Source organism: Kogia breviceps, chromosome 8 (genome assembly GCF_026419965.1).
Source record: "Kogia breviceps isolate mKogBre1 chromosome 8, mKogBre1 haplotype 1, whole genome shotgun sequence".
Classification (NCBI taxonomy): Eukaryota; Metazoa; Chordata; class Mammalia; order Artiodactyla; family Physeteridae; genus Kogia; species Kogia breviceps.
Genome location: NC_081317.1, coordinates 47645067 through 47659450, shown reverse-complemented (window position 1 = coordinate 47659450; position 14384 = coordinate 47645067). Strand labels below are relative to the sequence as shown.

General features: G+C 38.7%; 2 protein-coding genes across 6 annotated transcripts in view; one reads left to right on the top strand and one right to left on the bottom strand.

Moving 5' to 3' along the window:
- TEK (TEK receptor tyrosine kinase) overlaps nt 1-2367 on the top strand; it is a 104811-nt gene extending 102444 nt beyond the window's left edge. Inside the window, exons 22-23 of one of the 2 annotated variants that reach the window (XM_059072961.2) lie at nt 392-491; nt 1340-2367. In XM_059072961.2, the coding sequence (XP_058928944.1) occupies nt 392-491; nt 1340-1414 (175 nt within the window). In that variant the 3' untranslated portion in view covers nt 1415-2367. The remainder of the gene's footprint in view (nt 1-391; nt 492-1339) is intronic. The other variant, XM_067041386.1, reaches the window with a different exon arrangement.
- The window catches only part of MOB3B (MOB kinase activator 3B), a 291202-nt gene that overhangs the window by 2193 nt on the left and 274625 nt on the right, over nt 1-14384 (bottom strand). For 3 of the 4 annotated variants that reach the window (XM_067041390.1, XM_067041387.1, XM_067041388.1), the window contains 5 exons: nt 14152-14259; nt 12339-12454; nt 9087-9225; nt 6310-6430; nt 4114-4722 (listed from right to left, as the gene is read on the bottom strand). The exons of the other annotated variant lie outside the window; for it this stretch is intronic. In XM_067041390.1, the coding sequence (XP_066897491.1) occupies nt 4640-4722; nt 6310-6430; nt 9087-9225; nt 12339-12454; nt 14152-14259 (567 nt within the window). In that variant the 3' untranslated portion in view covers nt 4114-4639. Of the gene's footprint in view, nt 1-4113; nt 4723-6309; nt 6431-9086; nt 9226-12338; nt 12455-14151; nt 14260-14384 lie in introns of those variants that run through there. 4 annotated transcript variants of the gene reach the window in all.

The following is a 14384-nucleotide window of genomic DNA, read 5'->3' as shown; positions in this document are numbered from 1 at the left end:
GAGGAAGATGCAATGGGTGACATTTTGCAAATTTATTTGAGCGCAGGGCCATTAAAAAAAAATAAAACAGACACTTTGAGAGGTGTGGTATTCCAAGGGACATGCTGCCCTAGACGTGTAACTCAGTTCTTTCCAGATAATCAGAATAGCTGAGACCAAGATCCCGTGGGAATGGTACCTAAAGCAGGCACTAGATCTACTGGGATAAGAAAGGGGACGTGGATGGGGAGATGGGAGGCCTAACAGAACCTTCCTCCGTGCCGTACTTTTGTCTTTTGCTGGCTAAGCATGATGACCATGCGTTGGGTGGCTACATTTGCCATACCCTACACCTGGCTGTGCCCAGGCCTGAAGCACAGTTGTAGACTTAACCCTTTCACTGTTTTCAAAGGTATGATCTCATGAGACAATGCTGGCGGGAGAAGCCTTATGAAAGGCCCTCATTTGCCCAAATCCTGGTGTCCTTAAACAGGATGTTAGAAGAACGAAAGGTGAGTATGGAGATCAAAGCAGGGGTTCTTTAAGTGGAGTTCCTCATGTGTCCATTGTGGTTAATAAAAAGTTGATACAAGTCAACAGGTTCTCCTGAGCAGGACCCTAGGTGCTATAGGGACATAAAGGATGCGGACCCAACTTTGAGGAAGTTACAATTTTGGAGGAAATAAGATTCCTATGTAAGATACAGTCACACACAGTAGAACAACATATAGAACTGGCTTATTTGACCTAGAAGGAATCTTAAATCTCATCAGTCATAACAGCCTGACCCTTTAATTTTATAGAGGAAGAAACAGACTTAGAAGGGTGAAAAGTGACTTGCCCAAGGACAAACAGTAGGCAGACAACAGAGCATGGTCTACAGGTTACTATGGGGAGGGTTAGGAATTCTATCAAAATTTCTAGAAAGTAGTTGACTATACAGATCTGAGGTTCGAAAGACAAATCTAGGTTAGGGAAGTAGATGTCGAACGTCATCAAAACCCAGTTGGTAATTCAACCAAAGATGTGGGTGAGGTCACACAGCAGGAGATGAGAAGCAGACAGAGGAAGGGGCCTTAGAGGATGTCGGGCATGTCAGGAGGGACCAGTGAAAGACCATGAGAAAGAGAAGCCGGAGACTGAAACAAGTGAGGAAGCAATCTTACTTGCAGAAGTCAAGGGATGCTTTTCAGGAAGAAAGTTGTGAAACACAACAGAGGGAATGAGGATAGAAAAATACCCCCCAAGTATCTGCATTCGAGTTGAAACAAGCAAAGGAAACTGGGGTATTACTGTAACTGCCCCTGGCGGAGGGAGGACTGAGCTGGTTTGTGTCTCGGAACCACTCTTGTTCTTCTAGACCTACGTGAATACCACGCTTTATGAGAAGTTTACCTACGCGGGAATCGACTGTTCTGCCGAAGAAGCAGCCTAGGACAGACCATCTTCAGCTGTATATTCTGTTTCCGCTTCACCGGCATGAGAGACCCTTGAGACCTTGATACCAAGCAAGCAAGCCTCTGTCAAGAGAGGTGACACAGAATATGGACGTGTATATAGATTGCTGCCTGTCTGGGACATGCACCGTAAGACCTCTGTGTGTGAATCTATAGTACCCTCTGACTCTATTAGGACTGTATATACTGTTTTGAGTAAGAATGTGCTGGAATCAGAATGCCTGTTTGTGGTTTCATATGCAATAATATATTTTTCTAAAAACATGGACTTTACAGGAAGGTGTGAGAGTACAATTACTGTAGTGCATAACTCATTATTGTCCCAGATATTTTTGATATTTTTGATATTTACCTATATATTGGATGTTATGTTTTGCTGTGTAGAAGAAAATATTGTAAACCTGACCCTGATAGCACAGGTGAGAAAAGTAGGGGAAATGTATGAGTTCTTACAGAACATGGATTTAAGTCTGTACGTAAGCGATATAAAAGAGCTTCTTCTATCTCTAAATTTTCCCCCTCACCTGCAGAAACCACCTCAATTTCATTTCATAATTTGACAACTTTGTCAGGTGTTTCCAGAGCCCACAAGTCAGTCCAGCATGCTAACACTGAAAAACAGATTTAAATCTCGTTCCTTAGAAGCCAAAGAACTTTGAGAGAAGTATAAGTTTGATAAATTAATAGGATTTAGTTTTAGTTTCTTTGATACCATTGATGTGTTTATTAAGAAATTAAAATAGGAAGCTTGGAGTTAGTTATATTTGGGAGACTTGTGACATCATATCAGATTAACATCCCTACCTGTATTGCACATTGTAAAAAGTTTTAGTTTTGATCATTTGTGAGTTTACCGTTTATATTGTGGGCACGTGCTACACTGAGATCATATAGTAAGTGAATAAATGTCTTACCTACCCACATTTTGTCCAGGAATGTGTCTCATAGATACTGCCAAACGTATTATACTTTTGAGAAAAACACCTTAAATTATCATCCTCTACCTTGTTGGTAATATGCAGAGAGCAGTTGGTGGATATATGCCACCAGATGTATCTCAAGCTCACAAGATTAGAAATGTCTTCCAGAAGTATCCTATGGCCTAATCTGTTTTCTTGCACCTCTGGTAGTATTCCAATGTGAACTGAGGGCCTAGAACTAGAATCCCTTTTAATTGTGCTGCAACGTTAATAGTTCACCATACCACATAATGTTCCACATTCCTGCCATCTGCTCAACTTTATGCATCAGAAACGACAACCAGGAAGCTGTATTCACCCCAAACGCTCTTCATCCACAACAGCATGTGCAGTGGAGACACAACAAAAGCAAGACTGCTGTTGCAGCATCTATTTCATCAAGTAGGGGCTCAAATGAAGAGGCACTGAAAGTAGGTCCAAATATATATATATATATATATATATATATATATATATATATACATATATATATATACACACACTATTTATATATATATACACTATATATACACTATTTATATATATATACACTATATATATACACTATTTATATACATGTATATGTGTGTGTGTGTATATATATATATACGTGTATATATATATGTATATATTATATATATAAATAGTTCCTTTTTGCTTTTTACCCAAATGTTGTGGAAATACTCCTGATAACTCTTGGTTTGCATGTACATGGAACTGAACAAGAACAAGGATGATCTGAAAAATGTAGATAATGTCTTCAAATTTTGCCTGTGGCTTTGGAATACACAATAACAGCTGCTTTTTCTATAATAGCCTGACCTTCTTGATTACATATATTTAAAATACTTTAAATTTACATCATTACAAATTTAATTCATGTCAAGTATAAGATGACGAAGGAAGTACTTATGGTATCAAGAAAAAGGAACTGGACTTGCCTGGTGGCACAGTGGATAAGAACCCGCCTGCCAATGCAGGGGACACGGGTTCAAGCCCTGGTCTGGGAAGTTCCCACATGCCGCGGAGCAACTAAGCCCATGCGCCACAACTACTGAGCCTGCGCTCTAGAGCCCATGCTCTGCAACGAGAAGCCACCACAATGAGAAGCCCACACATCGCAAACAACAAAGAGTAGCCCCCACCCCCCGCTGCAACCAAAGAAAACCCGAGTACAACAAAGACCCAATGCAGCCAAAAATAAATAAATTTTTAAAAAAAGAAAAAAGAAAAAGGAATTCAGTGACACTTAAGATTTACTTGTAAATTCAAAGTACCAAAGCAGCAAACCTGAGGTGTTCTTACTGAGGGCACATCATCACCATCAACGTGAATTTACTCCAGGCACAGAGACCATATGACTGACAGCTCTGGGTCTCATCCCTACCCTTGGCAGAGAAACGTTTGTAGTTTTGTAGCATGTTAACAGCATTAATATTAAAGATTCATACTTACCCAAAGGTCAGTAGTCAAACTGAATAAAGTCATGTCATTTCCATGGGCCAGTTTCCATTGGGCCAGCTTATCAAAAAGCAATTAAGAAGGAAAGAACCAACGCCTTAAAGGAATTAGACAATTCCAGTACTGGGTATATAGATTAGATTTCAGTGTGTTTAGAAGAGCCATAGGACACTGCCTTAAAAAAAAAAATCAGTGAGTTGTTGATATCAAAATCAAGTAAGAATACACCAGTTAGAGTAAAAACACATTACACAATAGCCAAATGACCAGAACTTTTATGTTAATAGTACACTAAAAAGTTTACATTTACTTCCATATATTTTGTGAGGAAAATCTCCACTTCTATTAGATGATCTAAAGAAAACTTACAATTTTGTAGGTAAAGATGTTTCTATCTCCAAGCAGTATAATGGTTCTAAGTATTTAGAGAGAAAAAGGAATTTAAGTAACCTGAGAAACGACCTTTGTGAAAGTCCTGGACCCATTACTTCAACTTCAAACCATCTTCCACTGTTATTTGTACACTGCCTACAAAGATGAGTCAAATTCCAAAATACCTAATTCCTTCCCCCGCTCTTCCCCAGTCACAACTTTAGAAATCACTGTGGAAATTTAACCTTTAAAATGTAATAAATAGACCTTAACAGTGCTTTTCCTTCTCCTCTTCTCTTTGAAAGTGTGGACAAACCTCATGTTATTATAGACCAAACTCTACTGCCAGCAGTGGCGGCCAAGGAGTCACGGAAGCAATGCAGAGGTTTAAGATATTCTTGAACAAAGTGGTTACTTCTTTCCTTTCAGGTCATCTTTTACCTTCCAGAGTACCAGTTCCATGCAGGCGGTTGCATTTTCGCTTGAATTGTGACCTCCAAATAGTATAGAATATAAAATAGCACATTAGACATAGACAACTCTGTGATGTTACCCATGGATGGTCTCAAAATGAAGTCTTGAGTTTGAAACAAAATTACCACTGGCCACTTATCAATATTTCATTATTTCATACCTAGAACAATCCCTACTGGTTGCTTTAGAAATGTTTTACATAAATCCAGATGAACAAGCATCTCCCTTTTTCTGTGTAGCCTGTCCTCAGTCATGTGGTCACTACATTGCTATGACTGGATAGCACATCAGTACCTTCTCCATGAACCCCGTTTCCAGGGAGATACAACAACAAAGTGACAGGTACCACTGAATGAGAGAGATGCTAGAAAAAGTGCACCTCTCTATAGACAAAGAGTGACCTTAGATACAAAATGACATGGTTTTAAAAAGTAGATGAAATCTACCCAAAATATCAAGCCTACAGTTCTGGTGAAAATAATATATGACGTCCGAGATTAAATGAGAAAAATCATATGGACCACACTTCTAAAATGGTATATTATTGTTTATTTGTGTTATTCTGAGAGAACTGTGGTATTATATAACTTTTAGAAGATTTTGTTTTACATAGGGTATTTTTTGTTGTTAGGTGAAATATTTTTGTGTCCATGGTTCCAGATTGTTTTCAGAACACATTACAATATTTATAAGAGCATTTTCTGGGAATTTGAGATATGAATATTTTTAACAAAGCAGATAATGTAAATTAAAGATTCTCTGCAAGATGGTATTGGTTAGTGTCTAATAGAGAATGAAAGAGTAAAGACCATAAAGTAAAATCTGTATTTTGTACAGTAAATGACATGATCAGCGAAGCATGTGTAGAAACATACAGCATTATAACATAATTTTAACATACTCAAAATTAACTTTCTTTGCCCTCTTGTGCAAAAGTGGGGCCTATATGGGTATGCATGAAATGTACAGAGTAACTAACCTCCATTGCAAGCCAGACACATATCTCGCGCGTATCACAATGCCACTAACAGGATAGCTGGTGGCTGTACTTGTTGTATTAGATTAATTTGTTTAATGTTGGGTATTTTTCATCAGAAAAACCAAAAGGAAAAAAAGTTCTGAGAGCAAAAACTCTGTACCAATCCACTACAGAGCAAGTGCACGCATGAATCTATTGAATTTGCACTATACTTCTTACGCAACGCACACTATTTACCCTGGGTGAGATAACTTGGACCCAGTCAATTTTAGAATCTCTTTAGGCTTAACGAAAATCACATATGAAAGGAGCATAATTTAGAATGGAATTAGATCTCTACACCAACAAAAGTTTTATGCATGAATTCCAAGGTCAGGCAACTTGCTGAACCATGATGTGGTCACCAGTCTCAGTTTAACTGCTGTTTTGATGCCTGTGGAACATCTAGGACTATACCAGGCAGTGAGCATGGAACACTTTTTACTTAAGCAGAAGCTTTCGGATTCTCTACCCAAGAAGAGAACCCACAGGGCAGCATTTCAAACAGTAGACCTTTACCATGAACCTCATGATTTACTCAAGTCAGACTTAGGATCCCGATATTTATCACGAACAAGCAGGCTCTTACCATCATCCTGAATGATTCTCCACAGGTAGTCGGCCACCATACTTTTAAGGGATCTTTTGTGAGGCAAGCCTAGCCGATGAGGAAACATAACCGTCGTGTCCACAACTAAAGTATGAATTAACTGTCAAATGAAAGAGGAAAACTCTTTAGACGTTCTTCCCAAAGAATAAGGAAACTGATGGCAGCAACAGTAACTGTAGCAGCAGTAACTATGCTACAAAAGCAAGTAACATGAGCAGTTACAACAGGCCAGCCACTAGGCACTTTACTTGGATTATCTCACTACAAACTGCAGAGTAACCTAGCAAGGTAGGTATTTTATTGTCCCTTTTTACAGCCAAGGAAACTGAGGCTTCGAGAGGTTAAGAAAGTTGCCTAAGCTGAGTCAGCAGGGTAGAAGGAAATCCAGTCTCAGCAGCCTGACTTCCAAGTCCACGTTCCTACCAAGAGAGCACCACCAGGGGGCAGCATGAGCTCACAGCGGTTCCAATAATTACTGGCGGGGTGGGGGGCGGTAAAGGGTGAGCCAGGCTCCTCCCACCTTATGACTCAGCGGAGGTGCAGGCACACCTCACTCTAGTGCAAGTCCCATTTCAGTGGTTTGTCTGTCCCTGGGGAGGGAGCGTGGACAAGGATTAGTCCCATCTAGGTCCAAGTCCCCTCTGCTTACACATGGAAGAAGGTGAATAAATTTTTCCTGAGATTTAATGAAGTAGGAAATAGTGATACAACAAGAGAGGGGTCAGATAACTGAGAGCCTAGACTGCCAGGTACCAGTTTGGATTCCTTGTTAGAAGAGCTGTACTTTGAAAAAGCGTTGAAGATTAGCCTCAGGACAAGAGTAATTTAAAGACTGATCAAGAAGAGAGGGGTTTAGGCTTCCCTGGTGGCGCACTGGTTGGAAGTCTGCTTGCCGATGCAGAGGACACGGGTTTGAGCCCTGGTCTGGGAGGATCCCACATGCCGCCGAGCAACGGGGCCTGTGCGCCACAACTGCTGAGCCTGTGCTCTGGAGCCCGCGAGCCACAACTACTGAGCCCACATGCCACAACTACTGAAGCCGCGCACCTAGAGCCCGTGCTCCGCAATGGGAGAAGTCACCGCAATGAGAAGGCCACACACCGCAATTAAGTGTAGCCCCCGCTCTCATCGACTAGAGAAAGCCCGTGCACAGCAACGAAGACCCAATACAGCCAAAAATTAAATAAATGAATAAAAAATAAATTTATTTTAAAAAAAGAAGAAAGGGGTTGGAAGTTTAATGTTTAGCACCTACTACGCCCCATCTATAAACGCTTTAAATTCTCACTTTTAATGTGTCAGCCACCTCTTAGACACTGGTTCCTGGCTGCAGAATACTGAGCACATGAGAAGGTGGTGGGGGAAATAGAGAAAAATAGAGAAATCTACAAGTAATCTGGGTGAAAGAAACAGGCTGTTTACAAGGAATAAAAACAACACAGTGGTTTCAAATTTTCTGGTCTGGGAGACAGGTGAAATAGAACGGTTCCTGGAAAATGAGAGACAAGAAAGTCATGGTGAGAAACTGAGTCTGAGACAAGCTGTCGCTGAGGTGACAGAAGGACATCCCTGTGAAGAACTTTCTTACAGAAAGCTTACGTCCCCAACTCTCTTTGCTCACACTTGGGTGGGGTCTGGTGGAAGCACATTCCAGTCTCATCTGTCACATGCAGAGATAAGAGTGCTGTGTGAAACAACTATCTATACTATGGTACCAGCTTTGCAGGGAAAGAGGTGGATACTCACTTAGGAAAATTAAATGGCCTTACTTACATTCTCACACTAAAAAAGAACCAGCCCTTCTCGGCATGAAGGTAAGTCCTAGGGGTGGCTGAAACAAATAGTCAAGGTCCCCAAAGTTCTAGAGTTGCGCTGTGCAATGTGGTAGCCACCAGCCACATGTAACTATTGAAATTAAGTAAACAAAATGAAAAAGTCGTTTTCTCAGTCACATTAGACACATTTTAAGTGCTCACTAGCCACACGTGGCTAGTGTCTACCGTATTGGTTAGTGAACATGTAGAACGGAGAGTTCTGTTGCAGAGCACTGTTCTAGATCGGGGGTGGCCACCAAATTCTCTCTTCCGAGTTATAAATAGTTTAGGCTTGCAGGCCATACCACTTCTGTTATAACTACTCAACAATGCCACTGTAGTATGAAAGCAGCGATAGAAAATACATCAATGAGTGGGTATGGTGGCTCTGTTCCAATAAAAATATTTGCAAAAACAGGTGGCTAACATGGACCATAGTGTGCTGACACCTGTTCTAGAACATGGAGCAAAGAACAGACCATTTTAACCTGGAGTATTAAGGGGGAGATGTTCAAGTCTATCATGCCAAGAAAAATGAACATGCCATTTGATTTTGAGCCTACCTTATAGGTAGGTAGGCTTTATAAGTCTACCTGACTTAATATGAAAAAGTATCTTCCAGGACGTGACTATAATAACCTATTAGATAAACGTAGTTTTACCCACTTGAATATTAAAGACAATGATCTAAGACCATGTCAAAACAACGATTTTGGTTTCATCACAATTGATAATGGACTTTCTTTCTGATCTTGTTTAGCCAAATGACTTGGGCATCTTATACTGCTTCTGGTTTACAAGAGTTGGACAATGTCATCAGCACAGTGATTCTTATCTTGTTTTGTCTAAAAGGGCAAATCAAGCATCAGTGATAACACAATGATAATGACTACCACATTAGCACATAGAGTTTTATAAGAATATGAGCCTCTAACTCTTTACCTTAAGTGCATAGAGATTACGTTCAAAGCTATGTCCAATTAGTACAGCGTCAGCACTAAACAGGTTCAACAAGGTGGCTTGCACATCACGGATTGAGGTTTTCGTGTCCTTCAAGTCATCTTCAACCACACCAGAAATCCTATCCCAATAAGACACACAGTGCATGTAAGAGTACAACTAAGTAGATTTCATCAGTTATAGTTAGAACACATTACTGATTCAATGTGACAAACATTTGATGAACAGAACAAAGATCTTATTGTATGACTGCCACCTATCCCTTTACTAGGTTATATTGATATAACCTAGTAAAATTTATAATTTGGATCAATCATGTAAGGCAGGGGGAGACATTACTACAAGTTCACAAAGTTCCTTCGTGAACTCTCATCTTTGTATAGTCTGAGTTTTGTCACTTACAGTTAAGTAGTCTGTCTCCCATTAAGGCAAAGCTAAAGATGAAACGTGAGAAGCACGGAAAAGCAGATGAAGCCCTAAGCAGAGTCTAGACAACCTGAGTTTGAGCTACGCTATGACTCTGCCATTTACTTATTATATTTGATTTTCAACAACTTACTTAGCCTTCTGCTTTCAGTCTGTAAAGTAGGGTCAATTACCGATTTTAATGGCTTATAAGGACCCACTGAAAATACATGCAAACAGTGAAAATACATGCAGAAAACTGACTATCCTAGTGGTTTTCATGAAGCACATACTAAAAAGTGTTCAGAAACGTGGCTACTGCTGTGCTTTACTGCAAATTAGGAGAAAAGATATAAAAATACTGCAAAGGTATTTTCAACATAAGCTGTATGTTGATATTATTGTCTCCTGTAAGAAACAAAAGATACACCTGGTTCCATCACCTGGCTTAGTTAAGTAATGTGATGCATAATGAAATATTTGAATTAAGAGGACATTATCATGGATGGAGTACTTGGGTTCATTTTAAAGCCGTTTTAAAAGAATGCAATGTATTGAATCCTTTTGACTTTTTCTTTTAAGATTCAAGTTTTTATTTTTAAAGCAAGACCTTCAGTTCTCATTTTGCAGCTATGAGTATCAGTAATTAGCAAAGCATTTTCTGACTTGTTCCAAAAAGGAGTTAGAAAAGATTCCGCTAAACCCATGCAAGAACAAGAAGCAATAAGAGTACAAAAACTTTAAATATAGTACAATTTTATTTGTCAATTATAGCTCAATAAAGTAAAAAAAAGAGTAAAATATAAAATAGATGGGGCTATTAGGATATGGCCAAAATGAGTAGGAAAAAAAATCAAATGAGGTCAGGAGAGAGATTAGTAACAAAATGCATTTTCTGATAACGGCAACTTTTACTGAGTTTTTATGTATACAACCATTTTTATGAACCATGAGGAAATTTAGGTTAAAAAATGCTTGTTAGCAGAATTCTTTAAAATTATTCTCAAAATTTATCACAACAACTTTTAATTCACTTGACCACTTTGCCTTACTGTGCTCTAAAATTATGGACATACACATATATAATATATATTATGTATACTATATGTACTATAATACTATAAACTACATACTATAGTATATAGTGCATATAATAAACATGTGTGTATGTGTATCAAGTCACATTTGTTCATATATACATATACAAATGTATGTATATATGTGTGCATGTATACACACACATGTCATATTTAAGTACCATTGGAGAATTTGTTATTTAAAGAAAATTGAATAAATACAATCACACCAGTAATTAACACTTCTAAATATTCATTGTAGAATAAGATCAATGTCTTCTATTTTATATTTAAATAGATATATTTAAATAAATATATAAATATGTCATGTCATATGGCTTATATGCCTTTAGGAAATCCAGTTCAATTAATCAATGATATTATTGGGTGTTTTCTATGAGGTTTTTAAAAATTAAAGGCACAGCTATATCATACTATCTCAAGTTAGCATTGAATTTGGATCAGAAGCGTGTCCTACTTTAATAATAATAATAAAATAGAATTTGCACTGAACCAGTGTTCTGTATGCCATATCAAAGCTATGTATACTCAGCGACATGTCTACAGGATTATAGAAATTTTCATGTAATGCGAATAGTATGGTATTTTCAGAAGAAACTGATTAATGATTGAATGAATAAAATAACTTGTTCAATATTTTTGTCTGTCTCTCTAGCCTCCTACCTACCACTCCAACATGTAAACACCATGAGTGCTGAGGCCGTATCTCTCATTTAGGGTTGTTACCCAGGGCCTAATACAGTGTCTGCATAATTTTAGCAAGGTACTCAACAGAACATGAATAGTTTTGAATAAACAAATTAATTAAAAGCAAACAGTGTTCTCCATAGTGGCTGTATCATTTTACATTCCCACCAACAGTGCAAGAGTGTTCCCTTTTCTCCACACCCTCCTTAAAAAACTACAAATAGAACTACCATATGACCCGGCAATCCCACTACTGGGCATATACCCTGAGAAAACCATAATTCAAAAAGAGTCATGTACCAAAATGTTTATTGCAGCTCTATTTATGATAGCCAGGACATGGAAACAACCTAAGTGTCCATCAACAGATGAATGGATAAAGAAGATGTGGCACATATATACAATGGAATATTACTCAGCCATAAAAAGAAATGAAACTGAGTTATTTGTAATGAGGTGGATAGACCTGGAATCTGTCATACAGAGTGAAGTAAATCAGAAGGATAAAAACAAATACCGTATGCTAACGCATATATATGGAATGTAAAAAAAAAAATGTCATGAAGAGATTAGTAGTAGGATGGGAATAAAACACAGACCTACTAGAGCATGGACTTGAGGACATGGGGAGGGGGAAGGGTAAGCTGTGACGATGTGAGAGAGTGGCAGGGACATATACACACTACCAAATGTAAATTAGATAGCTAGTGGGAAGCTGCCGCATAGCACAGGGAGTTCACCTCTGTGCTTTTTGACCACCTAGAGGGGTGGGTTAGGGAGGGTGGGAGGGAGGGTGACACAAGAGGGAAGAGTTGTGGGAACATATGTATATGTATAACTGATTCACTTTGTTGTAAAGGAGAAACTAATACATTATTGTAAAACAGTTATACTCAAATAAAGATGTTAAAAAAAAAAAAAAAAAAGCAAACAGTGTTAACTCATGCTCTAAAGTTGAATCCAATAAAAGTACCTAGGCTAAAACTCAAAGTACATGTTGAATGTTCTATAATTTCAGACACAGACCCCTGTGTATAATGCATACCTAGTGTTAGGGTCAATGACTTCTTCATCTGGTTTCACAAAGGTATGATAGACCACCTGGAGGCTGGGATCAACCACTGTCACTTGAGTAAGTTCCAAACCTTCGGCTGTATAGCACTATAAAGACGGAAATATTAAATTTAAACATCGTATTGGGCAAACATTATTTTAACATCTCAGATATCTTTTTTTGTTGTTGTTTTTTTGCGGTACGCGGGCCTCTCACTGCTGTGGCCTCTCCCGTTGCGGAGGGCAGGCTCCGGACGCGCAGGCTCAGCGGCCATGGCTCACGGGCCCAGCCACTCCGCGGCATGTGGGATCTTCCCGGACCGGGGCACGAACCCGTGTCCCCTGCATCAGCAGGCGGACTCTCAACCACTGCACCACCAGGGAAGCCCCATCTCAGATATCTTAAAGGAATATTTCTAACTGGAACATACAATCTAACCCTATCATTCAGTTTTGCTAACAAAAGCCAGTGAGCGGATCTGACGGTCATATAAAAGACGTTCCAAGCTTTAATTTTTTCCTTAATATTGGTAATATTTCTGCTAATAAAAATAATTTCATTTTGTTGGCTTAGGCTTTACAATTATTTTCATTAGAGGTCAGTGCTATCCAAAAGAACCTTCTGTGAAGATGAAATGTTCTATTTCTGTCCTGTCCAATATGGTAGCCACCAGCCACAAGTGGGGATTGAGTATTTGAAATATGGCTAGTATGACTGAGGAACTAAATTTTTAATTTAAATTAATTCTTTATTGAGGTAACATTGTTTTATAACATTATATAAGTTTCATGTGTACATTACATTTTGACTTCTATAAACACTACAGCACGCTGCATCACCAAAAATTTTGTTTTCATTCATCACCGTACAGTTGACCCCCTTTACCCATTTTGCCCTCCCCCGCTTCCCCTCTGGTAACTGCTACTCTGTTCTCTATGCTGACATGTTTGTTTGCTAGTGGATACCATATTGGACAATGCAGTCATAAACCTTGTTGAATGAAAAAAAATCCATATTACGCTTATATAACATGGCAGAGTAGAGGACAACATGGTAATGATATTTGATTTCTAAACCAGAAGCAGCTTTTGTTGTCTGCAATTAAAAATCTAAGCTTAAAAACTGAACACTTCCCTTCTATATTTATTAAAATTTAACTCCTCAAATCTGCTTTCCAATGCCACAGGGAACAAAAATTTAATGTTTTGTTAAAGATGACTGTTCACATGACGTTTGACACATACAAAGCACTTTGCCATATATTAGTGTATCTGAATCTCACCATCACTGTTGGGTTATTATTAACCTCATAATTTACAGACTGGAGCATCCGGGAGACTTGCCTGATTAAGCAGTGGAGCTTCTGAGGTCTCATGATTCCAAGTTCTGTTTTTCCCCTACTGTTTGGTATTGATTCTCATATGAAAGAAGATAACTCCCTATAAATATTTTACTGTCTCTATAAAAACAATAGTTTTTTAAAAATTAAAGCTTTTATGCTGATTTGGGGGATAACAGTAGTATTCATAACATTTTCCACCCATGTAATTTCAGCAATGTAACGAGTAGGACAAGCAGTGATTATATATAAAGAAAAATAAGTAACAGAAAGAGGATCATGGACCAACTCCTGGCTCCATCACCGAGTGCAGGTATCCCACCAAGTCACTTAACTCTTTTCAGCTTCAGCTGCTTCATCTGAAGATGTGTGAACAATATCGCAGCGCTGTGTGGGACTGAGAGAGAGAGCCTGGGAACGTTCCTTACACATGCATAAGTAAGGCAAAACATACCACCAACATACCATCTCACAATGCACAGCGTATACGCCGTGATTCCCGCTGTGGGGTGGGAACTTGACAAAAGTCTTCACAAAGCCTTCTAGGTTTTCTTTTTGGTCATGGACGTGAAGCTGAAACAAACACTGCCAAATCAGTTACTGTATGTTTTGGCAAGAGCAACTAAGCTCATAAAAATTTCATCAACTGAAAATTAGTGGATTGTACCAAATGCTTATGGCTCCTCAAGGTCTGCACA